The sequence below is a fragment of the Drosophila mauritiana genome, chromosome 2R, assembly GCF_004382145.1.
Source record: "Drosophila mauritiana strain mau12 chromosome 2R, ASM438214v1, whole genome shotgun sequence".
In the NCBI taxonomy this organism is placed as follows: domain Eukaryota; kingdom Metazoa; phylum Arthropoda; class Insecta; order Diptera; family Drosophilidae; genus Drosophila; species Drosophila mauritiana.
The window spans coordinates 5,523,803-5,548,741 of NC_046668.1; the positions used below are offsets into that span (position 1 = coordinate 5,523,803).

At 44.1% G+C, this 24,939-nt stretch overlaps 5 protein-coding genes across 23 annotated transcripts in view; all 5 read right to left on the reverse strand.

Moving 5' to 3' along the window:
• LOC117138294 (protein MTSS 2) overlaps nt 1-10,604 on the reverse strand; it is a 42,444-nt gene extending 31,840 nt beyond the window's left edge. For 10 of the 19 annotated variants that reach the window (XM_033300273.1, XM_033300288.1, XM_033300282.1 and 7 more), the window contains exon 1: nt 9,843-10,604. The gene's annotated coding sequence lies outside the window, so the exon portion shown is untranslated. The remainder of the gene's footprint in view (nt 1-9,842) is intronic. The other 9 variants (XM_033300276.1, XM_033300275.1, XM_033300283.1 and 6 more) reach the window with 3 other exon arrangements.
• A 458-nt stretch (nt 10,605-11,062) lies between these two features.
• LOC117135525 (probable cytochrome P450 6u1) lies at nt 11,063-13,977 on the reverse strand. The gene is made up of 3 exons (XM_033295789.1): nt 13,891-13,977; nt 11,741-12,953; nt 11,063-11,682 (listed from the first exon to the last, which is right to left on the reverse strand). Exons 2-3 carry the CDS (start codon nt 12,780-12,782, stop codon nt 11,264-11,266), a joined length of 1,461 nt encoding a protein of 486 aa, XP_033151680.1. The 5' UTR covers nt 12,783-12,953; nt 13,891-13,977; the 3' UTR covers nt 11,063-11,263.
• On the reverse strand, nt 12,998-13,976 carry LOC117135528 (probable Ufm1-specific protease 1). The gene is made up of 3 exons (XM_033295791.1): nt 13,891-13,976; nt 13,244-13,839; nt 12,998-13,181 (listed from the first exon to the last, which is right to left on the reverse strand). The coding sequence occupies exons 2-3, from the start codon at nt 13,820-13,822 to the stop codon at nt 13,056-13,058; spliced, it is 705 nt and encodes a 234-aa protein (XP_033151682.1). The 5' UTR covers nt 13,823-13,839; nt 13,891-13,976; the 3' UTR covers nt 12,998-13,055.
• A 241-nt stretch (nt 13,978-14,218) lies between the features above and the next one.
• Nucleotides 14,219-24,579, reverse strand: LOC117135524 (rap1 GTPase-GDP dissociation stimulator 1). The gene is made up of 4 exons (XM_033295788.1): nt 24,278-24,579; nt 16,650-17,555; nt 16,150-16,536; nt 14,219-16,091 (listed from the first exon to the last, which is right to left on the reverse strand). Exons 1-4 carry the CDS (start codon nt 24,282-24,284, stop codon nt 15,487-15,489), a joined length of 1,905 nt encoding a protein of 634 aa, XP_033151679.1. The 5' UTR covers nt 24,285-24,579; the 3' UTR covers nt 14,219-15,486.
• On the reverse strand, nt 20,278-24,250 carry LOC117135527 (dnaJ homolog subfamily B member 14). The gene is made up of 3 exons (XM_033295790.1): nt 20,819-24,250; nt 20,593-20,759; nt 20,278-20,535 (listed from the first exon to the last, which is right to left on the reverse strand). Exons 1-3 carry the CDS (start codon nt 21,556-21,558, stop codon nt 20,366-20,368), a joined length of 1,077 nt encoding a protein of 358 aa, XP_033151681.1. The 5' UTR covers nt 21,559-24,250; the 3' UTR covers nt 20,278-20,365.
• Nucleotides 24,580-24,939: the final 360 nt, after the last annotated feature.

Genomic DNA, 24,939 nt, shown 5'->3' on the forward strand with positions numbered 1-24,939 from the left:
ATCTGTCTCATCCCGCGTAAATCTCTGAGATTCGTCGCATCAAACGACTCTCGTAAATAATCAGAGATGTAAACTAGCGTCTTTCCAAACAAGAAATTATGCTTAATTAGTCTTATTAATATACGACTCGGCGACGGAGAGTGGGAGTTCCCTTGATGGCGTAGGCGCAGTATAAAACTTTATTTGGGGATCGTTGACCCAAATTGAGAATGCGTTAAGTGCGTGAGTGTGGGGCTCCTGCTGATATGACTCTATGATTTATTGTTCATGCAGCGGGGCTAATAGCTAATTATTAATTGATAATTGATATGTCTTCCAGCGAAGTACAGGAAGTGGCATACGCATACACAATTTACGGGCCTTGCCATCGAAACTCCGGACCTGAGACCCATGTAAACGACTCTCGTGTGGGGAAGTGCAAAAGTGCAATAGTTTTGACCCATTTGTGGGTTCGCCATACGTGACTAATTCCATGGCGCTTTCGAAAGTGCAGATAAGTCGAGAAATCTAACGCCAGCCAGCCTTGGAAGCAATTAGAGGCGTTTAATGTACAGGTACTTCCCCACTCGAGCAATAACCTTCGACCGGCGGCACTGGCCAAAGCGCGACTGGGATCTTAAGTCGGCTTTTAAGGCCGTATCTCTTCAAGTCAGTTCTTTTTGGGCTGATTGCGAGGGAAGTTATTCGGGTACAAGTGCTTGTTCGTCTCTTTTTTGTGCGTCTGTCTGTGCAACTCTGTTGCACTCAGAAAGCGTTCACAATAGACACTCAAGCGTGGAGGAAGCAAAAGCCCAGTGATAAACAGACGCAGCAACGAGAGCTGATTGCCCAGACGGCGTATCTTTCGTCTATGTCTGCGTGAAGACGCAGAAGAAAGCATCAAAGTGCTAGTTTGCCGGAAAAGATGGAAAGCGAAACAGTTTGCCGACTAAGAGATTACTAGTAGTGGAATAACTGCATTCGGAAAATAAGGCAAACAAACTTCTTTCTATATATGTATTTAAACTTTTGCAATCATTCATTGGTCTATATTTGCATTTATTAATTCAACTGAATACGTATACGTAATTAAAATCGAGTACTGATGATTGTTCAAATCAATCAGTAATTCGAAGTCGAATGACTTTGGTTTATGGTTTTAGCTAGCCATCTTGAAATTGTCACATTGGTGTTCATTTAAGATAGATGCCCTATAAGAAAGGGGTATCAAGATGGGTCATACAAGACGTGCAGCGAAACAAACTGACGCACATTCTTACAAACATCGTGGAAGTACAAGTAGACTTTCTGCTGCCTCTCTTTTTGTTCGCTCGCTTCTTTTTAGCTGAATAGTGTAAATGACCTCTCAAGATAAAATTGTGGCCACAACGCAAACGATGACAGGCCGACTTTGTTGTCGCTGTTGTTGGTGTTGTTGATGTGGTTGGTGTTGTTGATATTGTTGGTGTTGTTGGTATTGTTGGTGTTGCAGTTTCCTTTGCAGTGCGGAAATAAGTTGTTGTTGTTTTCGGCAATTGAGTGCGTTAAATCTGGTTTAAGATGCATATATGTATATACACGAAACATTGACCCAGTTAACTGGCTGCATTTAAATCATAAGCCCAAACTGGTTGGACAAGTAGTGCATGCTCATATTGGGTCTACGAGACTTCTGCGGCGGAAATAGGAGCTTTTCTCAGCACAGCGATGAACTCGCGATTGTGGGCTTGGGAAATTCGCAGAGAGCATGGGCCATACAACCAGCCTAAGGTCAGGCCTGCAGATCGTGATGCGATCGGGAAATCTGTTTCGGCGGCAGTAGCCAAAGTCCAAATTGCCAAATCGTGAAAAAAAAAAACAAAAACAAAAGCAGGAAAACGACAATTTCGCAAAGTAGCCTCAGAAGAAGAGCAAAACCTATTTCCCGGCCCAAAACGATGGAAAATGGGGCATATTGTGCAAGGGGCATATTGTGGAAGGCAGGCAACCCGCATAAAAACTCGCTCAAATGTCAAGTTGAGAATGATGACGCTGTGGCGTTGTTCCTGCGACTGATGATTATGCTGGATGCGTTTTAGTTTCAACTACGCATATTTTGCGCCCTATTTACTGTCGTTCTCTTTGCGGCTCTGTATCTGCGGTTTCTCCGAGATTCGTGTATTGAAACAAACGGAAGCTGCTTTGGTTGAAATGGGCAGGAAGTTGGAGGGCACCAGCACCAGCCAGGGAATACTAAATTCGTTTGCTACAAAAGAGTTCACAGCAGAAGGTCAGTCCATAAAATCAATGTGGTCCTTTAAAATCAAATCAAATGAAACGCGTAACGAAAGATGTCTGTATCTATGGACATTTTGCTCATAATTAACATAGCCATTTTTTAGATAAGCCAAAACCAACAGCACTAATTGTTGGTACAGAATAAATAATTTAAATAAAATTTGTCAATTTTTTAAATTTATTAAGATTTGTCCCTGGCATATCATTTCTAAATATCAGGATGTAAATATGGGTAACTTATAAAAAATTACATTTAAGCGCTGTTTTATTGTCTTGGCCGCATCTGTACCCTGTCTGTACACCATTTATGTTGCATGTTGTCTGGATTTCTATTGCAGGAAGTGACTTGACTGGCGGAAAGCAGAGAGGGGCAACTGTGGCACACACTTTTGTCAAGGGCGACAGACAGACAGAGTTGCTGCCGTTAATTGCTTACCAAAGATGTGAGCACACGCACCGCCATTTTTGTCCCATTTGAATTCCCCCCTTTGGACACTGCGTTCTTAGGCGCAAATGCAGATGAGCCGCATTAGGGTGGACCAACAACGTGTTGCAGCAATAACATTGCAGACTAAGCCAGAACTTCCCCTTGAGTGTTCCCAGCGCATAATGACACATTAATTCTCTTTGAAACCACTTCCTCGGCTATTCTAAAAATAATTACTGATAGCTTTATGCGTAAAGATTGCATGAACAATGAACAATACAATACGAACAATATGGTACTTCCTCGAGTTTTTGGGATTTCCAAGCTAAGCTGAAAGTTTCTGTAACTCTGTAATGAAACTAAGAAAACATCTATTACAATTGTCCACATTGAATAAAATCAATAATCAAGCAAAGAAGTCTAAAAGATTCAACGGCATGAAAATAAATCTAAAACTTCCAATTTCCAGCCCACCACTTTAATGCACTGCCGGATACTCCCCACTCTGCCACTCTGCCTATGAAGTTCTGTTTTTCTTGTGTCCCATAAGTTCTGGTTGGGATTTGGTAAAACAAATAATTTTACAGCTGCCTTGGGGATTTGTATACTAGGAAAAGTGAAGAGCGGGTGCGGGCGAAAATCTCCAATGTCAGGCTGGCTTTTAGCGGATTTATGTGTTGTATTATAGGATGTAAGGTAAGCGATACATTGTGGCCGGCAAATTGTGCATCAGCATCACCAGCGGACGGCCCGTCATGACATTACACTTTCACCAACAACTACTACGGGTATCAACAACTTGACACCAACAACTGCGGCCATCTGTGGTCAGCCAAGTGTCGAGATGCCTCGGCCCTTGGCCTGATCTTGGTCTGGGGGCTTGGGGGTCTGGGGTTTGGGGTCTGGTTCCTCTGATCCGGGGTTAGGAAAGCGCCGATCATCGAATGAAATGTGTCGAGTGGTCGCGCGATGAAAAGAAAAGCGAAAAGAACGCATAAAACGATGATAATCAAAAGATCAAGTTTTTTATGAACGGAATCGACAACGTCACCAGCAGAAACTGAGAAACACACATGTGCTCAAACATTCATGTTTATCTATGGGTTTCTATCTTTAGCGTCATCTGTGCTTTGCACTGCATTTTCTATTTGATGTTTCTTGGATTTGTGTTTGTGAGGGCATCTGCTTTGGCTCTCTCCCCCGACTGCCGCCGCCGCACCGCCCACCTCCCCCTGCCACACCCACTGACGCGTATGGCACGTCATTAACCCAAATTTTCTATGAATAAAATATAGCGAAAAGGAAAACACTCAGTGTTTATGTTTGCGAGCATGTCTTGGGAAATGGAAATCTCTGTCTATTTCACTCCAAAGGCTACTTTGATTCGAATCTAATTGAATAATTCGCGGGCTGCGCATTCAACACGCTGTAAAATAGGCCAATTCATCGATAATTGAAGCTGATAGGCATCCCACCTTCTTGATAGGCTCACTATCTAATCAGCAGCACTGTAAACAAGCGTTTGTTTTGGCCACGAATGTGGAAATCGATGGGTATCGATCGGAAGTTATCAAGCAGCTGAAGCTGCCCGAAGAAACTGAAATTCGGGAGAATGTGGAGCACAGAAACTCATTTCGCAACGCAAACGCCCACAAATGTGTAAACACAACTGCCCGCCCGAAATAAACTTTCGGCATTTAGCGGCGTTTAATCGATTTGTGCATAAAATTATAAGTTTACACATGGCAAGGCAGCCGAAACGAAAATAAAGTCCAGATACACAACATGACCCATTGGCGAACATGGCGGTGGGGTGTTCCTTTTCCAGCGCATTTCCACTCGAAATTCAGCGGATTAGTCACTATATTAAAACACACCAAATAACATTTTAGGAGTAGAATACTTTAAAGATTTTTAGAATAATTTAATTGAATATAAAACAAAAAATCGAAAATATATTCAATCGATTACCCCATTCACATTTCTCTATTTGATTTTGATTTTTTTAAGTTTCATTTAAAGTGTGCAGTCACCTTTTTTAGCTCAATGAAGCTGGGTTCGGAAAAATCGAATTTTTGAAATTTAAAAGCTGGAATCGTTTGCCCATTTTTTGCCCATGTTTGCCCACCAATTAGTTTTTTTTGCCCACGTCCAGTTTTTGAGATATGAATTTTCGAACAAGTTCGAAAATTTTCGAAGATCAAAAATTTCACTTTTTTCAAAAATTTTTTTTTTTAATCGCAATAACTTCGTTTGCCCACGTTTGCCCACCCTTTAGAATTTTGAAATTTTCGAAAATTTTCAAAGATCAAAAATTTCACTTTTTTCAATTTTTTTTTTTTAAATCGCAATAACATCGTTTGCCCACGTTTGCCCACCCTTTAGAATTTTGAAAAAATTTATACTTTAGAAAATATAAGACATTCAAGTTTACCTCGGTCTCTTTGCCCATCCTTTAAAATTAATTTTTTTCGTTTGCCCACCCTTTAATATTACATTTTAACGTTTGCCCACCCTTCAAAATTATTTTTTTTCGTTTGCCCACTCTTAAAAATAAAAAATTTCGATTGCCCACCTCTTAAACAAAATAATTTCGTTTGCCCATCCTTTAAAATTAGTTTATTTCGTTTGCCCACCCTTTAAAATTAGTTTTTTTCGTTTGCCCACCTTTCGAAATTAGTTTTTTTCGTTTGCCCACTCTTAAAAATAAAAAATTTCGATTGCCCACCTCTTAAACAAAATAATTTCGTTTGCCCATCCTTTAAAATTAGTTTATTTCGTTTGCCCACCCTTTAAAATTAGTTTTTTTCGTTTGCCCACCTTTCGAAATTAGTTTTTTTCGTTTGCCCACTCTTAAAAATAAAAAATTTCGATTGCCCACCTCTTAAAACAAAATAATTTCGTTTGCCCATCCTTTAAAATTAGTTTATTTCGTTTGCCCACCCTTTAAAATTAGTTTTTTTCGTTTGCCCACCTTTCGAAATTAGTTTTTTTCGTTTGCCCACTCTTAAAAATAAAAAATTTCGATTGCCCACCTCTTAAAACAAAATAATTTCGAAAGGTGGGCAAACGAAAAAAACTAATTTTAAAGGATGGGCAAACGAAATTATTTTGTTTTAAGAGGTGGGCAATCGAAATTTTTTATTTTTAAGAGTGGGCAAACGAAAAAAACTAATTTCGAAAGGTGGGCAAACGAAAAAAACTAATTTTAAAGGGTGGGCAAACGAAATAAACTAATTTTAAAGGATGGGCAAACGAAATTTTTTAGTTTTAAGAGGTGGGCAATCGAAATTTTTTATTTTTAAGAGTGGGCAAACGAAAAAAACTAATTTCGAAAGGTGGGCAAACGAAAAAAACTAATTTCGAAAGGTGGGCAAACGAAAAAAACTAATTTTAAAGGGTGGGCAAACGAAATAAACTAATTTTAAAGGATGGGCAAACGAAATTATTTTGTTTTAAGAGGTGGGCAATCGAAATTTTTTATTTTTAAGAGTGGGCAAACGAAAAAAACTAATTTCGAAAGGTGGGCAAACGAAAAAAACTAATTTTAAAGGGTGGGCAAACGAAATAAACTAATTTTAAAGGATGGGCAAACGAAATTTTTTAGTTTTAAGATGTGGGCATTCGAAATTTTTTATTTTTAAGAGTGGGCAAACGAAAAAAAATAATTTTGAAGGGTGGGCAAACGTTAAAATGTAATATTAAAGGGTGGGCAAACGAAAAAAATTAATTTTAAAGGATGGGCAAAGAGACCGAGGTAAACTTGAATGTCTTATATTTTCTAAAGTATAAATTTTTTCAAAATTCTAAAGGGTGGGCAAACGTGGGCAAACGATGTTATTGCGATTTAAAAAAAAAAAATTGAAAAAAGTGAAATTTTTGATCTTTGAAAATTTTCGAAAATTTCAAAATTCTAAAGGGTGGGCAAACGTGGGCAAACAAACTTATTGCGATTAAAAAAAAAAAATTTTGAAAAAAGTGAAATTTTTGATCTTCGAAAATTTTCGAACTTGTTCGAAAATTCATATCTCAAAAACTGGACGTGGGCAAAAAAAACTAATTGGTGGGCAAACATGGGCAAAAAATGGGCAAACGATTCCAGCTTTTAAATTTCAAAAATTCGATTTTTCCGAACCCAGCTTCTTTGAGCTACCTTTTTTGTTAGCTATTTTAATCTTTTAAATGAAGAATAAAGTAGGAAGAGCTTATTAAATATATTTCTTCACTGTTCTCGACTTGTTCTCAACTCATTAGAGAGCGGAAATTCTCGACAACTCAATGTTAAGGTGGGTAAATTTGCGTTTACTAATTTTAACGAAGGCCCGAGAACATTGTCCTATAATTAACACCAGAACCACTCCCGCTGGTCTCCTGCCGGTTTTCTGGGCGTTTTGGCCATGGCCAATGGTTATTAATGATTAACCGGAGTGCCGTTAGCCGGCACATGTTACTCCGTACTTTGTCATGTTTGTTATGTTCTTGTTTGCTGGTTCCATCAGCACGTTTTGTTTCTGCCTTCCTCATGACAGCTTTGTGGCCATCAGCAATGGGGATTTCTCTGCCTTTCTCCGGCCTTTCCAGTCTCGTTAGCGTGAAAAGCTTTGCCCAGCTTTTGTTTTTCTTGCATAAGAAAATGTCAGTTGCTCAGGCATCTTGGCTTTGCTAATTTGCCAGCCCCGCCATAACTAATACACACGCTCGCGGAAAAGAAACGAGAATTGAAGGAAATACGTTTTAGTGTCGCTTCTCGCAGAACCCTGAACCCTTGACATTTTCACCCAGGGCGGCGATAAAGTTTTATACTTTTTAATGAGCTCCACCACGTTCTCTGCCAGCACGCAGCCCACCCCAAGTGAAAACCGCTTGAGGCGAAGCCGAATCTCGGCTTGGATTAGACACGATTTTCATTAGGACGAACCCCGAAAATCGAAAGTGGTTACGAAAGATTCCACTCGAGTGGGCGATCCAGCAGTCTCGAGCCGCGGACTCATTCGAACTCAGATTCATTCACACAACAAGGAACGCCCATGCAGTTCACCAATCAAACGAAAACGAAAATCTTTTTGTGAGTGGGCAGCGAGAAACTCGAATTGCAGCAGCGCAGCGACATGCTAAACAAATGCAGACATTCAGGCTAAGTGACTTCAAAGTTTTACAAGTTTTCAGCCGTTTTTTCTTGTTTACCAATTGAAAACAGTTGCCGCTTTATAATGCCATACCTGCAATGAGGACGGATATATGAATAATGTACCAAATATTTTACATTTAGTGGAAAAACAATTAGCCCCTTTAGAACTGAAGTGATCCAGCTAAAATAATGAATGGGATATTTTGCTTACAGTAGGCTAAAGAACATTAATTCATTTTTTCAAAACCATCAGTGGGAAGCAGGGAAAAGCTAATTTGCACAACAAACTGTTAACGTGTTTCCTTTGTTTTGGCCATGTTCTCGTGCATGGGAAAGAACAGGGTTTGTTGTTTCTATGCAACGGGGGTGGAGGTGGGAGTTGGTCAGTGGGAGCGGCATTTCTCCATAGGACACAATATTTTTTTATATTCACTGGTATTTGTTTTTCTGCTTTTGTGAATTTCTGTTTGCATTTTATTAAGGCGCAAGTGCCTGGTTTCTGTTTATATAAGCGTAGTAAGATCACCGAAAAAAATTGTTCGCACAAAAACTATCTTTTTAGAGTGTGTTGTGTTTCCATATCAAAATATTTCAGTAATTTGAATTTATTTATCATTTTAGTAAGAAGGAACACTACTTTCCTTCTCTTAGTATATTAAAATTTATGATTTTCCTTCAAATTTCTGAGCTAGCTTCCCATTTTGGTGACCTCTCCCCCAAAAGATGCTAGTATCATGACCGAGATAGTGGGTTTTTTCTCTCGGTGCATGAGCAAGTTTCTTGCCAATGGCCGACAGCTGTTTGTGGCTAATTTTATCTTTCTTTCTGAGCCCCTCTGTTGTTTTGGATTCTCTCGTTTTTGGCAATTGCACAGGTGCGGCAGTTGGATGGTTTGCGGATTGGGTTACTCCACGCGAATCAGATAACCCAAGGCATCCTTTCGAATTTGAGTACTATACGGCGTATAGTATATACGATATAGCGACTTGGCGAATGCACCGGCCGACATTCCAGGCCAAACGGGCGCCGTTGCTGGAAAGTTCTGCATCACTTGTTTAGACAAATGCGCGAGAAAACAGTCCCGGGACGTAAACAAACCCCAGGAATAATATTTTAATAATTACGCTTATCTGCTCCATTTGACGGCGCGCACAAAAGTCGTTTGAAAGGTATGCAAAGAGAACGAGACGTGCGATAAGGGAGCCGGGAATGGGAACTCAACTTTCGAGCATTTAGTCCGCACCATGGGTGTCAACGTGCCGCTCCGGTTCCTGTTGCGATTACGGGTTGAAAGGAACACAAAGCCGCCACCCCGCGAAAAGACGACCCATTCGGATTCGGACAAAAAATTACCTCGTTCAGATAAACCGAGTTCAGGTAACACAGTCCAAAGAGAAGTCTCTGCACTTGCGCAATTACCGCGCAACTTCAAAAGGGGAGTTGTGCACAGAGAAAACTTTTTTGGCAGTATTTCGTGGACCGAAAAAAATGCTTTAAAAAACACTTCACATTTGTATTTGTATCAAAAAACACTGATTGCATATTCTTGAATAAGTTACATGAAATATAAGTATTTTGACTGCATGTTTATTCCAATCATATGAATTAAGAACCTATTGCCAATTGGTAGTTGATTTTGTTATAGGAATATTATGTTATAGAAGATTTTTTTTCTTCAAAACAAAATTACAAATATATAAAACCTAAGGTACATAGGTCCATAAATCATTTTTATCAATTTGAACATTTTTTATGAAACTCCTCTTTTTCTTAACGTGTATAACAAATCCTGTTTGGATTGGCCGTGAAAGGAGTTTTCGGTTCTCACGACCGCCTGGAATGGTCACTGGAAGTCCTTGGACCTGGAATCGGTCCAAACTTGTTGTTGGTGAACTGCAGCTTCCATTCCATTCCCTCCCCTCCCCATCCATCACTCACAAAACACTCTTCGCCCCTCTCCCAAACCAAGTAATTGGCATTATTAGCCCACTCCACACTCGATTCTTGCTGTTGTTCTTGAAGGATACTTACGGTGCACTTCCGACTGGAAAGTAACGCAGGGAGACTTGATTCAGTTTGCTTGATTTTTCGGCCGACGATGCTGCAGCCAATTAGGCGATGCTGTTGTTGTTTGCACTCCTGCGGTCGCGGTGTTTTTGTTGTTCTAGCATTGCATTTCCAGGCGGCAAAAGCGCACACAAAGGATAGAAGCGGGCGTGAGTGTGAGCGGGGTGTATTCTCCCGTTATCCCCCTCTATTTGCTCTTTCTCTCTCTCCTTCTCCCGTCCAGTTTCGTGTGCTTTGCTTTTGCGTTTGCTTTTCTTTGCTTTGTTCAAACTCAAACAAACTACCCCAGAACCGTTGATCCTGACTGCCTTGTTGTTGCTGCTGCTGCTGTTGTTGTTGTTTTGTTTTCTGTTATGTTATATACTCACAGACACACGAACACACACGCACACAGTGGACTGGCAGACAGACGCTTAATTTTCCGTTTTCCTCGGGAAATCGCAAACAATTATTCGCGGATTTTCGCACCGAATCGGACACTTTTCTATGCTCGCATTTCGAACTCCACTTCCAATTGGTTCGCGCACTCCTTTCCCGGTCAGAAAACAGTTAGAAGTTTGCCGCTGCAACCGCTATTTTCGCCCCGTCTACGACTGACTTTCCGAGCGCATTTTCGGTTTCCTCCGCTGCGAAAGGGCTTTCCTATAGACAAACAAAAAACCGTAAAACAACCGCGACCGATTCGTTCGAGAGTCGAGTGTCTGCGTCAGTGTGACCATCGCCCGAAGCTGGGAAATTCCACCTTTGTAGTGCGACCACAGCTAGGGTAAATCACTAGGCAGTACGGTCACACTCGCTCGAACGAGGAGACAGTAATGTTAACCGATTCTGCGAATCGGAAATGTTACCTAACATGCCAACTTTCAAAATTGCAAATATGTTAGTTTTTGGCGTGTTCCCCGTTTATAAAGAACATTCAACAGTCAATTTGAATAAGAAACCAACAATTTTGTTGCAAATCGATTTAAAGAAAAATTCAAGTTTTTAGTTCCTAGAAAACGGAATTGCCGAATTCAAAAGACAAGCACTCTGGCAAAATGAATATTAATTTTGGAAACCAAGTAATGCTATAAATTAAAAACAAATTATATGAATGCCCTCTGCATTTGCTGCAAATTCGCCTCTTATATTTACATAGAATCGCACACCTTTCCTATTTTCCGATGGTATAAATGAGTTTGATATAACAACTAAATTATTTATTTGTTCACGTTGTTGAGCTTGGTGCAAAAGATTATAAAAGTCATCGTCAGCATTATCACACAAGTCCACAGCTTAGGAAAATCAACGAAAAAGGTGCATATACAAATATAAAAACAACTTAAACGCTTTGTAAAGCAAACAATACAAAATAAGCGACGCTCCAGCAGGAGCCTCCCCTAAAGCTATTCCACCCGTTCCACACTGAGTTTGATGTCCGACTTGGGCATCAAGAGCAGTCTCCGGTTGTCATACTCCACGGGAATCGAGGTCTCCGCAGAGGGAGCGTATCTGTGCTGCCTCAGCAGAGCCACCAGACCCACCAGAAGCTGCTGCTCTGCAAAGCGAGCGGCAATGCAGCCTCGCAGGCCATCGCCGAAGGGCAGGAACGCAGCTGCTGGGCGGGATCGCCTAGCCTCTTCCTCAAAGCGCTCCGGATAGAACCGCTCGGGATTCTCATATATGCCAGGATCTCTGTGTATCGCCGCCGTGGGTATCAGCACATTGTTGCCCTTGGCAATTACAAACACTGATCCGGGCACTTCGAATTCTTTGGTAGCCCGGCGCAGCAGGAAGGGATGTGGCGTGTGCAGGCGAAGCGTTTCTAAAAAGAAGGTCAAGTCATTAGAGCTATAAAGAGCTTTTCAATACTTGGTACTCACCATTGAGGACTTGCTTCGTATACCTGAGCTCCCTTAGGCACTCCGGTGTCACTTGGCCACCATGCAGCTCCAGTGTCTTGTTAATCTCGAGCCTGGTTCGAACCTGCACCTCAGGCTGGCGGGCCAACTCGTAGAGGCAGAAAGCCAGGGTGGCATTCAGGGGGCCCAAGCCAGCCAGAACGAAGCCAAAGGATTGGGCCGCAATCTCGACGTCGGTGAGTGGCTTTTCCGCGTTGGAATATAGCTGCAGGAACGTCTGGAGAGGCTGCCGATCCCTCCTTCGATGCTCCTGCAGCTGCGACAGGGCCACCTTTTGGAAGTAAGCAGTAGCAGGTTCTGCGTAGCTTTTGTACTGAAGAAGCCGAGCGATAAGCGGAAACTCCAGCGCCAGGTAGGCCTGCCACAGCTTAAAGTCCGCCCAGTAGTTGCGCGACCACTTCGCGAACTCCTCGGTATCCTGGCCTACGACTCCAAAGGCCATTGACGCCATAACTTCTGTATTGTAGGCACCCACGAGTTCGCTTATATTGAGAGTTTGATGGCTCTTTTCGCCCAGGTCCCTTTGAATTCTGGACGAGATTTGCGACAGTCTGACCAGAAGCTTCTGCATGTTGGCCGGAGTGAAAACCTCCGCAGATTTGGCGTGCAGTGACCGCCACTTGTGACCGTCCAGCTGAAGGAGATTATGCGACAGCGGCTCTCCACTGGGATTACTATAAAGGCCTCGGGACGTAAAGTGTCCCGCGTCGGTGAATATTATTTGGTGGACTAGCTTCAGGTCCAGCGCCAAGATGAACGGCTTGAGGCAGGCGTAGAATCCCACAAACGGCGCCCTGCCCTTGTATGCGGTGTAGATATCCTGCAAGGCGTCCTGGGCATGCCTCTTCCCGCTCACCACGCGCTTGATGTTGCCCCACAGGAACTTGGGCTTTTCGTGCAGGATCCCCCGCCGCTTCCAGTAGCCCAGGCTGATCTTGACCAGGGCGTAGAACACGGACATCGCACCCAAGGCGGTGAGCAGGGCGCGGTGCATTAGATCCATGCTCACTCAGCTGTCTTTTCCGGCTTTTACAATATGTTGGCGCTGTTTGGTATGCTTAACAGCTGGCAGTAGCTGCTTGTCGAGGTACTGTGGCTCAATGCCGCCGGTTTATCAGCGCCATTATCGTGCGGTCTGATTCAATAATTGATAAGGTCCATTGAGTATCGGCCGCTAAAATGGAAGAGAAACGTGGCTATAAGGCAACATGCAGTAAGTAATGGTAATCAAGAGCTGAGCGGGATTTATTGCTAAAATAGGTACGGGGAGTTGCGACTACGGCTGCAAGATGAGGCAGAGGTTGTACGTGCTGTCGGGGAACTCGTCAACGGGCACCCAACGGACATAGCCCTGATCGATTAAGTGCTGCCGGGAGCTGGGCACGCCTACGAAATGCGGATCCTAAAAAGGGAAGCGAACGATGAGTTCACCAGTTCATAAAATGAGCTAATCCGATGACTCACCACCACCTGCAGGAAGATGCGACCACGTGCACTGCAATGGTAGCCGGTAATGGCCTTGGAGGCGGTGTCACTCAGACCGCCCATGGCTACGAAGCCTTGGTACTTCTCAAAATAGCTCCGAAGCTCGCCGAGGATCTCTTTCGAGCTGAGCTCCTTGGCGTGAAGAATCTTGCAGGGCACCTGGTGCAGCACATCGATCACGTAGAACTCCTCCAGCGTGCCGATCCAGTCGCGCGAGCCCACGAACTCTGCACCCTTGTCGCCGAGGGCCACCAGGATCTGCTGAATCTCCCGGATGGAAGGCACATGACCGCTCGACCCTCGTCGACGTTGGATCCAGGAAATGGCCGATTGCAGGGTGCGGTAGCCACAACCCCAGCCAGCATCCTGGTGGCCATCGCATCCGTAGTGGAAGTAGTTGAAGCCACCGCGGGTAACTAGCGTCCGCCCGCCTTCACTGGGCTGGGTCAGCGCGCCTTGCGGATCCTCAAGAAGTGGATATGCATAGTCCTTTGGCACAATTTTCAAGGACGCCGCGGAGGAGTCCCCAAAATCTTCTGCACACTTTTCCGTCGCCATGGGAATTGTTTTCGAAACTGGGTAATTTGATAGCCTTCACCTGCTCCTTTTGTTTTTTGTTTATTTACCTTGGTCAGCCGTAATTTGTTTTGTGAAAGTGAAATCGCAGCAGAGAAATTGGAATGTTTTTTTGCCCTGGCTAGAGATGGTACAAGCTGAATCGTCATGCCCCAATGACAAAGTCAGCAAAAATAAAATAAAATAATGCGGAAAATAAAATTAATGAATATAAGAATGCGTCATAATGAGGGGCTATTCCGCCTTGATCTTGATAAAATTTATATTTTTTATATTAAACCAACAATAGCATGATTGTTTTACTTCTGTCCATCACCAACTCTCTCATCGACTTATCGATAACAGCCCGTTTTTAGCGCCTAAATTTAAACGCATCTATTTGGTTTTCTCTTATTTCTCATGCATTTCAAATTTTATTTGAATTATTAAATGTACATTATTGTGTTTAGAGTTCATAAATATGTTTTCGAATTTACGTGTGTGGGTGTTTCAACGCTTTATATATTAACACCATTCCCCTCGAATCGTGCTCGTTTAATTTATAGTTTTTGGTGACCAAACATTAGTACATCGTTTTCAATAAGTGGTAAAATTTGTAGCACTCCATAAACTACGCATTGTAAAATTGAAATATTTGCATTATTGGGTTTCAACTATTTTCGGATTGCTGATTGTTACTGAGTTGCAGTTTTGTTTATGTTTAAAAGTTAGCTTAAAAATGCATTGGATAACTTCGCCGAGTTTTACAATAAATATATGGATGCCGTTTGCAATATGTGTCTGTGCACCAATTAAAATACCTTAATTACATTGTGCGTCTAATTTTTTGTTATCTTCTCGTTTTTGGTGTGTGCCAGCAACGGTTTAAAAGAGGTCGATTAAAAATTATAAGTACAATCATAAAATACATTTATTAAATATATTTAGCGATATCACCACGATTTGTTGTTATTGTGCTCTTAAAAATCATGTAACAGAAAAGATTAATATGCTAAATTATTAATATTATTATATTTATACGTATATGTTATGTATGCTATAAATATTCATACGATTTGTGACTCCTCCTCACTACTCGGATCCTCCTCATAAATGCAGTCAAAATACGCTTGCGTCTAAAAAATACATTCTGCTCCTCTCGTGTTCGCGTGTTCCAGTGTGCTTAACTGCTTAACTGCTTAACTTGTGAATCTGCACTTTCTTCTTACCAAACTAAAGTCAAGTCTACATCTGAATCGTTGCTTTGGGGTGAAAACTACTATTTTCTCCGGTTCTGAGTGTGTCTGTGTGGCTAAGGGTGGGCTGATTTTTCAAAAACATGCTCTAATAGTGGCAAACATTTATCTTTGGCTATTTGGAATCATGCAACGTCAGTGAATCTCAGGAGAGTGGATTTAATTACAATTTAACAAAATTGTTATTAAGTAGTAAAGGGGAATTTAGCACATTAGCCCAACGTATTCATCTTTGTATCGTTACTTATAAGTACTGGCGTTTCTCTTGGTAAGATAAGCCACACAGATAACTTCCAAAGATAACTGCTTACCCCTAACGTATTTGTGTTCTGTTCAATCGTGCAAATCGACCCATCCTACTGTGAGGCATCCTGCGGTGCTGGGATAAATGCAATGACAGTCCCCGTTTCCTTACAAGGTGCAGTATTCGGTGAGAATGGGTATAGACTTCAGCAGCTCGTTGATGTTATGCTGTTCCAGATGCGCCACCAGCTGCTCGGAAGACTTGAGCAAGTTCACGCAGTTCTGCAGGTTCTCGACAATCTCCTTGGTCATCGTGTCCGACGACTTGCTGATGAGCTCGGCCAGCTTCTTGCCGACCTCGCACTTGACCAGCTCATCCTGCAGCCGCTGGGCCTGCGCCGCCTCGCTCGGCTGCGACAGGTACACCACGGACAGGATGCACAGGGCAATCAGCGCCTCGTTCTGCATGACCAGGTGCTGAGCTGTGAGCATGCTGACCATAGCCTCCACGGTCCCCTCGTTGGCAAGGAACTCGCTCAAGCTACTGCGATCGTAGTCCTGCGTTAGTGGGATCTTGTCGGCAATCTGTTCGGCGGGTGCATCGCCCTTGCGCGGCAGTGCGTATGCGATTTTGCTGAGGTAGGCGTGCTTGATCAGCCAGGCCATGAGGCGCAGAGACTCGCCGGTGACGCCAGCATAGTCCGACGATTTGCTCCAGTGCACCAGCTGCTCGATCAGAGTCTTGTTCTTCAGCAGCTCCAGTGCCAGTTTCTCTGGAAGAGCAGATGTTGTAAGAGATGCGGATCGCGTGCGGTTGTTGCCACTACTCACCCTGTCCGTCGACGGTCATGCGAAGCGTGCCCAGCAGCTTGAAGACGACTGGTGGCTGGTGTATTTCGAGCATGGGAAGAATGGTCTGCACCAGGCCCGCCTGGATTACCGCGTTCTTGTTTGGCTTCGGGATGACCAGGTTGCGCAGCGCGGAGAGAAGAGCGTGCTGCAGGCGCACATCGTCCTTGACGCCGTTGTTCTTGGCCAGCACCTCGAGCAGCTTGTTCATGGTCTGCTGCTCCACAAAGTAGATGCAGTGGCTATCGGTGCGCGCAAAGTTGCCCAGGGCCAGCACGCCGGTGGTTAGCAGATCGGTGTCCGTCGAGTCCAGCCAATCGACCATGTTCTTCAGCAGCGGCGTGGTGTACAAATAGTGCATTGATTCGTCTAGAACAATGGTAATAATAATTAGTTTTTAAATGGGATTTGAAGTTATATTATGGGATTTGAAGTTATAGAATTTGTCGACCACATTTCAATTTATGTAATCCGAAACTTACCACCAGTAAGGATTAAAACGATGAGTTCGCAGGCGAGCTTCATCAGCGCCCTGGCCTCACTTGTGCTGGCCAGAGTCTTGTACTTTTCCAGCAGGTTGTAGATGGTTTCGCACAGACCGTCCTTGGCCAAAATAAGCTTGACTTCGTCGCTCTCCGCCTGGTAATGGAGCAGCTCCAGGCACATCTCGGCGAGATCGGGATTCGTGGAAGCGGCCAGAATGCGAGACAGCTGGATATTCAGGGAGGAGTCGAAGTTCAGATCCGCCACGTTCTCGGTGAGTATACTGAGCAGTGGAAGCGTGTTCAGCAGCAGATCCTCATGCTGTTCCACATTGGAGGCGCCAATGTCGATGATGCCTTGCAGCTTCTTCATCACGCCCAGCTCCATGGCCCGCTTGGCCAAGCCCTCGCCTCCGAGCAGATAGTTGGACAGCAAGCCGCCGCGCACTTTGATGAACTGCGCCGCATTGGCCACGTCCTCGATGGTAGTGATGTCCAGTAGTCGCAGTAGAACAGCATCGCCCTCCAGCTCGAGAATTAAGTCCCTGGCCTCGTCGTTTAGGTAGCAGATGTTGCCCAGAGCCCGACAAATCTGTATGGGCAGCTCCATACTGCCGTCGGACGTGGGCACTTGGCGCAAGCACTCCAGAAATGCGGCTATTATGTTCCTCTTGGTGAACTTCTTGCGCTGCACCTCGGACTTGGTGATCTCCGCAATGCACTTGGCCGCCTCCTTGCGCACGTTTGTGTCTTCGCACTTGGTCAGGCCCAGGAAGCACTCCGCCAGCTCGTGCTTGTCGAAAAGTTTGGGGTCCTTCGTCGCCGAGATCTCGCAGAGCAAGTTGGTCGTGTTCGCCGGAGTGACGCTGGTCGTCTTCAGCTTTTCAATCAAATCGTCGATTTCAGCTGCAAAAGGCGGTAAAAAAAGGACATTGGTTAGTTAGGGCACTTGAACAACCTAAAGGGTAATCTTGTTGTTTTGGCAACTGAATGCTTCCCTGGTCATTGGAATAAATGGTAGGGATGATAAATCCTGTGAATAAAGGAACCTTTAATTTTAAGTCAAGTTATGAGTGCTTGTATTTAACTAATTAATCATTACTTATTTAATCCAAAGCTTTTCTATATTCACTATTCAAAAGGTATTGTGTATTTTATGTATACTCTTCCGTTCCATTTCACGGAGCACGCAATCCACCTTTCCCTTCCTGCACCGACCAAGTTGAGAACCGCAAAATTGATTGCCAATTTCGATTATCGTCGTTGGCCGGACGAAGTCAAGACAAATGCTTTCAAAGCAAGAAGTTATGGCTTTGCGGCCTGGCACAAAAGAACCTTCTTTCTCCTTCAGGAATAGAAAGCGTTTTTGTGTTTTTGCATCTCCAGTTTGAACCGTTTTGGAGCTATTGGAAACGTTCGAGAAAACTCGTGAAGCGTGTGCCACATTAAAGCTTCATTTGGCCCCAAAAAAACAGATGGCTCGGATTATAAAAGGACCCAGGATGGGCGACGATTTACATAAGTCCTGGTCACGGGACAAATGAAAAGGAAAACGGCAAAACAATCGGGATTTAATGTATTGTAATGATGAAGGTTTAGGTTCACTTATTCAGCATAAATGCTTTGGAATTCAGCTTTTCAGAGAAGTTATCTTAAATATTGAAATGATTAAACTTGTTATTTTAAAAACGTAATGAAAATTGCATAAAATGTTGATGAAATTACCCAACCCCGAGATAATACAACTTTTGTGTTGAATTTAAATTGTAGATTTTCGATATTAAGCCAGTACGAAGAGACCCCTTTTGTGACCAACATTATCACAATATTATTATTTCAGTCAGACCTTTTCTGCCGCCAAGCACACACGCTGGAAAATACATTCCGATGTGGCACTCCAGCAGGACGAGGGCCAAAGGACGAAGGGCAAGGACCAGACTCCGGCGCTCGACAACTGGCGACAGTTGGTGGCAACAGCAACGACAAGGCTGTGGACTGGGGTAGCAATTCAACAAACTTTGTGGAGCATAAATAATGAATAAGTAAAACAAAAAGCAACGTGAACCCTTCAGTCGGGCGGGCAACCATCGTCATCATCATCCACATCATCAACGGAGGCAGCATCCACGATTTGGCATAGAAACAGCAACAAAGGACGCAACAGCAGCAGCAAAAGCAGCCTGCACAACAGCTCACTAACTCGCAGACAAGTTGCACTTAGAAATGTAACCCCAACTAAAGAGAACACAAGTGCATAGGCTGAATTCGAGGGTAGCGACTGTAAGATACCCTAGTGCTGAAGCTACAAAACATCAGTTTCTGATGAATATACAAACATAATAGAATACGAGTTTAAAGGCTTCATCTGAGTGTAAAGACTTTGAGATACACTAATGTTAGTTAACAATCTGATTCCCTAACTGCCTCTTTAAGACCTTGAGTAAGACCTTTTCCATTGGTTAAAGGATTTAAATACAAAAGAATCAAGTCATCAAATTCTTTTCTGTTTAGGTAAATAATACTTAAGAATAAAGCCTAATAAGATATAAGTACATTATGAAATCAAGTCTGTTTCAAACTATCTTATTCCGAATGAAAACTTGGAGGTATTTCAGATGTTTCCATGCGCACATACAATTACGAGCCCAATATACCCTTTAAATCGAAACGCAGTCAGTGGAAATGTGCATAGGTATTGCGGGATGCATCTGCATATTCAGATAAAAGGGGAATTGTTGTATTTGTTTGTCCGACGCAGCTGACTGAATGCAATTGGACAGGTGGCAGAGTTGCGTCGCATCGCCCGGCGGAGTGGCAGGTTGACAGGGATGAGGAATGCAGGAGGACGACAGGTGCAGTGGCAGTGGCAGTGGCAATAGTAGCGTCACTTCCGTCTGACAGAAGGTGGCCCAGACCAGCTCCCTAATGCGTCTCGGTTGCTGCTTCGCCGCCTTTTGCGTGCCTCCGAATGTTTGCTTTGGTAACTGGTACTCGTTGGTATTCAGAGTATGCCACTCGTCCATCCAGCCATCAATCCATCCATCCAGCCATCATCCAGCCATCCATACATTCCGTTCGAGTTCCGTGGCAAGTTCGTTAGCTCTTCGCTGCGGAAGCGGGATTCGTTCGAGGCATTTATTCGCCTGAATTTCTGGGGCAATGGCTTCATTTTATTTTCGTGTTTCCTTCTTTCTGGGCATGATTGGGGCCTATGGCCTGCCTTTTATTTCCACTCCGTTGTGGTATTTTATTTTCTCCATTACGCGATTCACCAACTTTGGCCACGTACAAAAATAGCAAATAGCAAACGGCACAGAAATCACAAAAACTAGTGCAAACTTATTGTTGTTGCATGCTTAATTCATGTGCAACTGGCGACGCTTATGTCGGTTTAAGTTGTTTTGTAGCTTTTTGGGCCTGTTGCCAACCGAAAAATTCGGGAAAAGTGGGTTAAGTTGGAGGCAAAGGCATGGCACAGAAAATGGCAGCCATGGGAACGGTGAATTCAACGAAATGATTCCTTTTGCATGGATAACTAGGTGATGTAAGTGAAGAGTTATAATTCACGATCCACTCGAGTTATGATAAATTGAAAGAAACAGAAGTTGCAACGTAAAAGGAAGCCCACTTATGTACAATAGCATAACTATATAAAGCTACTCTTTATTTACACACTGCACTAATCCCTACATCTACCAATAGAAAAGTACAGAGTATCAGAGTGGCAAGTCCTGCTTCGAAGACTCGTTCTCCAGCTGCAGTGGACTGTGACCAGACTTTCCCAGCTGGAGCAACGCCTGGCAGGCGGGAGTGGACATCTGGCTGACATGCTGGAGCAACTTCTCGTCGTTGTTTCCCTGCCTCGCCCTGAGAAACAGTATATCCCCTGGAAGCAGAAGTAATTTGAAGTGCCTGGTACAGGACAAAGTTTAATAGTTCTCACTCCAACTCCGCTCTTGCCTGCACTTCTGTTTGAGGTCCGAGATGTAAACCTCCTCGATTTCTACTTCCAGTTCGGCCAACTGCTGTTCTGTGTACTTGGACAGAGTCGTCGGATTCATGTAGTAGGCAATGTGGTTCGTCTGACTGAGCCGACGAGCGCTGTGGGTTCTGGAGAAGATTGGGCCTGTATACGGCAGTCTCAGCACCCGAGTGAGTCTACAACTCACCTGGTTAGCGTGAAACTGTAAGCAGGAGCGGCTGCGATGAAGTACATGGTGACGAAGAGGAAAACCAGAGCAGCCACCACTCCGATGACGAGTTGCTGTGTTTGGTAGAGTGACTGCCTCTGGGGCATCCGCTGATTGGCCCCCCGATAAGGCCTCCTAAAAGCGGCTCCCAGATCGTTCATATTTGCCTCATTCATTTCACTTTCCCCGCTATAATCCTTGTACTGCGAGGGATCCTGGTCGTGGCAGTCGCCCACTGCCGTTGCTATGTTGTACTCAATCCTTTTCTGGCAGTCCGTGAGACAGTCAGCCGCCTCGCTGATCCTCCGGAAGGCCTGCTCAGCCCCAGGCGATTTGTTCTTGTCCGGATGGAGGCGCAGGGCGAGCTTATGGTAGGCCCGCTTCACCTCGGAGTAGGTGGCATGGTGAGAGATGCGCAGCACCTCGTAGTGATTGCGGCACCGCAGGACCTTCTGCACCACGTCCAGCATCTCGAGTGTGAACTTGTGGGGCAGGGCGTCAGATTTGCGAGTTGGGCCTATGGTCCGCTGGGCCTCGCCCTTCAGCCTCAGTCTCAGAAGGATGTTCTTTAGCTCCAGCAGCGCCATGATCTCCTCGTGCTTCTGTAAGCCGTCCAGATCCTCGTTGATCTGCCTCAGAGCGTGCTCGTAGTGTCCCAGGCACAGGTCATTCACCACTTTGTCGACGCAGTGGTGACTCCTCGCCTGCAGGACTCCCATTGTGAAGTCGTCGTGCTCCAGTTCTTGGTTACTTTCTTCTCCTTCCCAGCAGCGTGAGAAGACAAAAAAGGATTCGTTTTTCTCTGTTCGTTTGCAAATTTTAAATTTTGGTTGGTTTTTCTGGGACAATCCACCGAGTTGGTGGATTTAACAAAGTGCCTTTGTATGTATATTAGAGGTAGCCGAAATAGCATCGAACTAATTTGATTGTATATGTATATGTAGCTGCAAACTTAATACAAATTGACATTTGCCCGACAACATTTTGTATGTCAACACTGTGAACACTTGAGAAAAGACAACTTGAATCCGTTTCTTACATATTTATTATACATTTAAATTATGCAGACCTCAAGTTCTTGCCAGGTGCTCGTGTAAATACCAACAAATTTGCCAACTTTAAGTTGACACTAGTTGTATAAGTTTCTTAGTTTAGGGCGGATGAACTAAAAGTTTGCACACAAGTTGCACACTTCAAGCACACAAGTTAAAACGTTCTGTCGATGGGGGATTCCCCAAAATGCCAACCCTCTTTTGGCCCCATAAAGTAGGCTCCACAACTTGTCAAAGGGACACAGCCTCCTCGAAAAGACTGGAAAGTTAATTGAAATTAATTTCTATGCCAATTTGAATAGGGCACGAACTCAATTAAAACAGAGCTAGCCACCAACCACCCCACAATTTCATCATTTCAGGGCGGCCTGCTCGCCCCATTCATTCTCAAGGCCATTAGAAGGGCCAAAATCTTATTAGCAGTTAAAAGAATAAAGCGAGTGGAAGACGGGGAGCAGGGGAAATCACAAGTCACCCAGCTAGATTTGAGGCAAATGAAGCAACGACTCGGGAATACGCAAAAAGGAGGTGGAAAAGGGCAATAAATTCGGAGCCGGGCAAACTACAATAACAGCCAGCTAATCTGGGTAAGCTTCGTGGAACGAATGGAAAAGCCCAAAATAATAACAATAACAATAAAGAGGCAGCAGCTCCGGAATCTAGAATCTGGAATCCGGCGAGGGGAGCGGCCTGCTTTGGCAGCTGATATCCTCTTCCTTATCAGAATCCCAGCCCCGGGGTTGATGGAAGCATCAGCCGCAAGGACAGCAGTCAAATTGCGTCGAAGACGCCGAGCGAGAGCGTCGACAAATGCAGTCACAAAGGACCAATTAAAGTCCAAAGTGACTGAGCCGCAGGGAGGACGTGGCAACCATCTCGCAGCTGGGATCTGCACAGCGAGGAAATACTCAAGAATGTCAGAAATATATCAGAATTATAATCATAGAAGTAATATATTTTTGAAGTTTATGGATGTCCTTTTATTCAATTTCAATACAATCTATAGTAATGTCGAAGTAGTTATTTAAGATGTCATATACTTTAGGTACAACACTTATGTAACGCATTAACCATTAAATGTTCCGAATGACAGGTCTTGGAAATCAAGTGCTTACATATGAATTAAAATTGAACAAGAACCACGTCTTGCTTTCAGTGTGGAAATGGGTCTCGCTACGCTGGGCGCAGCTGGTGGGTTCTGTGGACAAGTGAGGTGTACAGTGGTGTGGGGATTGGGATGCACCACCGCTCCTGGAAAAGGGGAAGTTTCGAGGCCGGGATTGCCGGCGCGTTCAAGTGCTGCTTGTTGTCGTTCTGCACAGGTTCCCCTCGGGAAAGGGTATACAAACAGTACAGTCTGTGGGCAGTGTTTATGTGTGTGTTGATTCGGTGCAGTGACGTTTGAAAACTAAGAAGTTTAGAGACTTGTTTACGTTTAACAATTCTCATCGGTGACTGACCCAAATATAACACATCCAGTGCGTACGTAATTTTTTAGTTACACATCCAACTACACTGAGAAACACAAACAAAAAGGGGATCTTTTAGTTAGTCACAGCTTTATCTTGACAATGACTGCTTTGACTGCAATGCTCCATCGGATTGTGCTCTTTTAAGCCTAATCGATGAAGCTTAGTCCTAAGTATAATGTTTGTCATCAAATCAACAAAGTTGCCATAGATTTCTCCCTGTGCATTTCTTCAGCGTTTTGTTTGCTATATCACCCCCCGTGGGGATAAAACGAATTGTGAGGACTGCGGGGAGTGTTGCGACACGCCGGTAAAACTGGCACCTCGCAGGAGGCATATTCTCATTTATTAATGCGTCGTCACTGCTGTTCCCAGTTCCCATTCCTATTCCCCCAGTGCTGCGGTGGAGTGGGCGGCGCGGGTTCGTGCCAAACGGCGGTGGTGGCCGCTGTCTCAGCCGCACTTAATTCCCGCCAGAACTGCCGGGGCCATTAAAGGATAAAAGAGCGGGATTTCTGATTGGGAAGCGCTGACCCTGTTGGCCGCGATAAGTGGGTGCGCACAGCAGCAGGAGAACGGCATCTGCCTAATCCGACCGGCCCACAGTGCAGAGGGATGGGGAGTGGGAAGCGTATGTATTGATTTTTCTCACATGTCCCCGGCAAACACACACATCTTGTCTACGGAGCCGCATCGCCCGCCCCCACCCTACTGCCAATGCTCGGAGCAACTCCCTCCGACACCTGGCAGCGATTTGGAAGTCTTCGCAGCTCGTAAATGCTGCACTGCAGCCATAAAACGGCCGCTGCAATGACTCGCATGAGTTGCGTTTGTTTATGCGATGGAAAAGGAATCCGGGGTCTGCTGTATGTCGTTTGGGATGCTCCAAAGGCGGAGAAATGCTCGATGTTACTCACTCGCCATGTTTGCCGCCTTTGTTGATTATTCCGCTGCTGCTTCTTCCGCTTTAATGCTCTTCTACTTTTCTTGCTCTGCGTTGGCTGCGATTCCAGGCACGTTGTATCACTGTTGTCTTGTAACAAACACTGTTGATGGGCTAATGGCTGCTGCGCGCAACTGAACACATTTCACGGCTTTCTTCCAGTCGCGTCTCCGTACAACTTCCGCAATATCCGTTTAATTCGTATTATCCGTGTAATCCGTATTTTCCGAATCGCGTTCACACGTTCACACCAACAACTGCAATTCTAGTGTGGCCGAAGCGCTCGAGCTGCAAGATACCTCCAATCAGAGACGCCTTATCGATGCTTACGCATTCTATAAACATCGATAGACATTTCTATATTTTACTGAAATAATTGAGCGGGAAAAATAGACATAAAAAGGGCTAATTTAAAATAAAAAAGGCCTTAGTGGGAAGGTATACTTTCCCTGATGCGTCACAGAATTCTAAAATATCTGGCGGAAGGCTTTTAAGTTCGGATTTTCCAATAACTATATGGGAAATCTGTTTCCAAAATGATACCGACCGATAAGTATCGATTAGAGTTGAAACTATTTGTATTTCATATTAAATTCTGAGGTGTGACAAGTAAAATTAAGAATATAAACTTTAAAG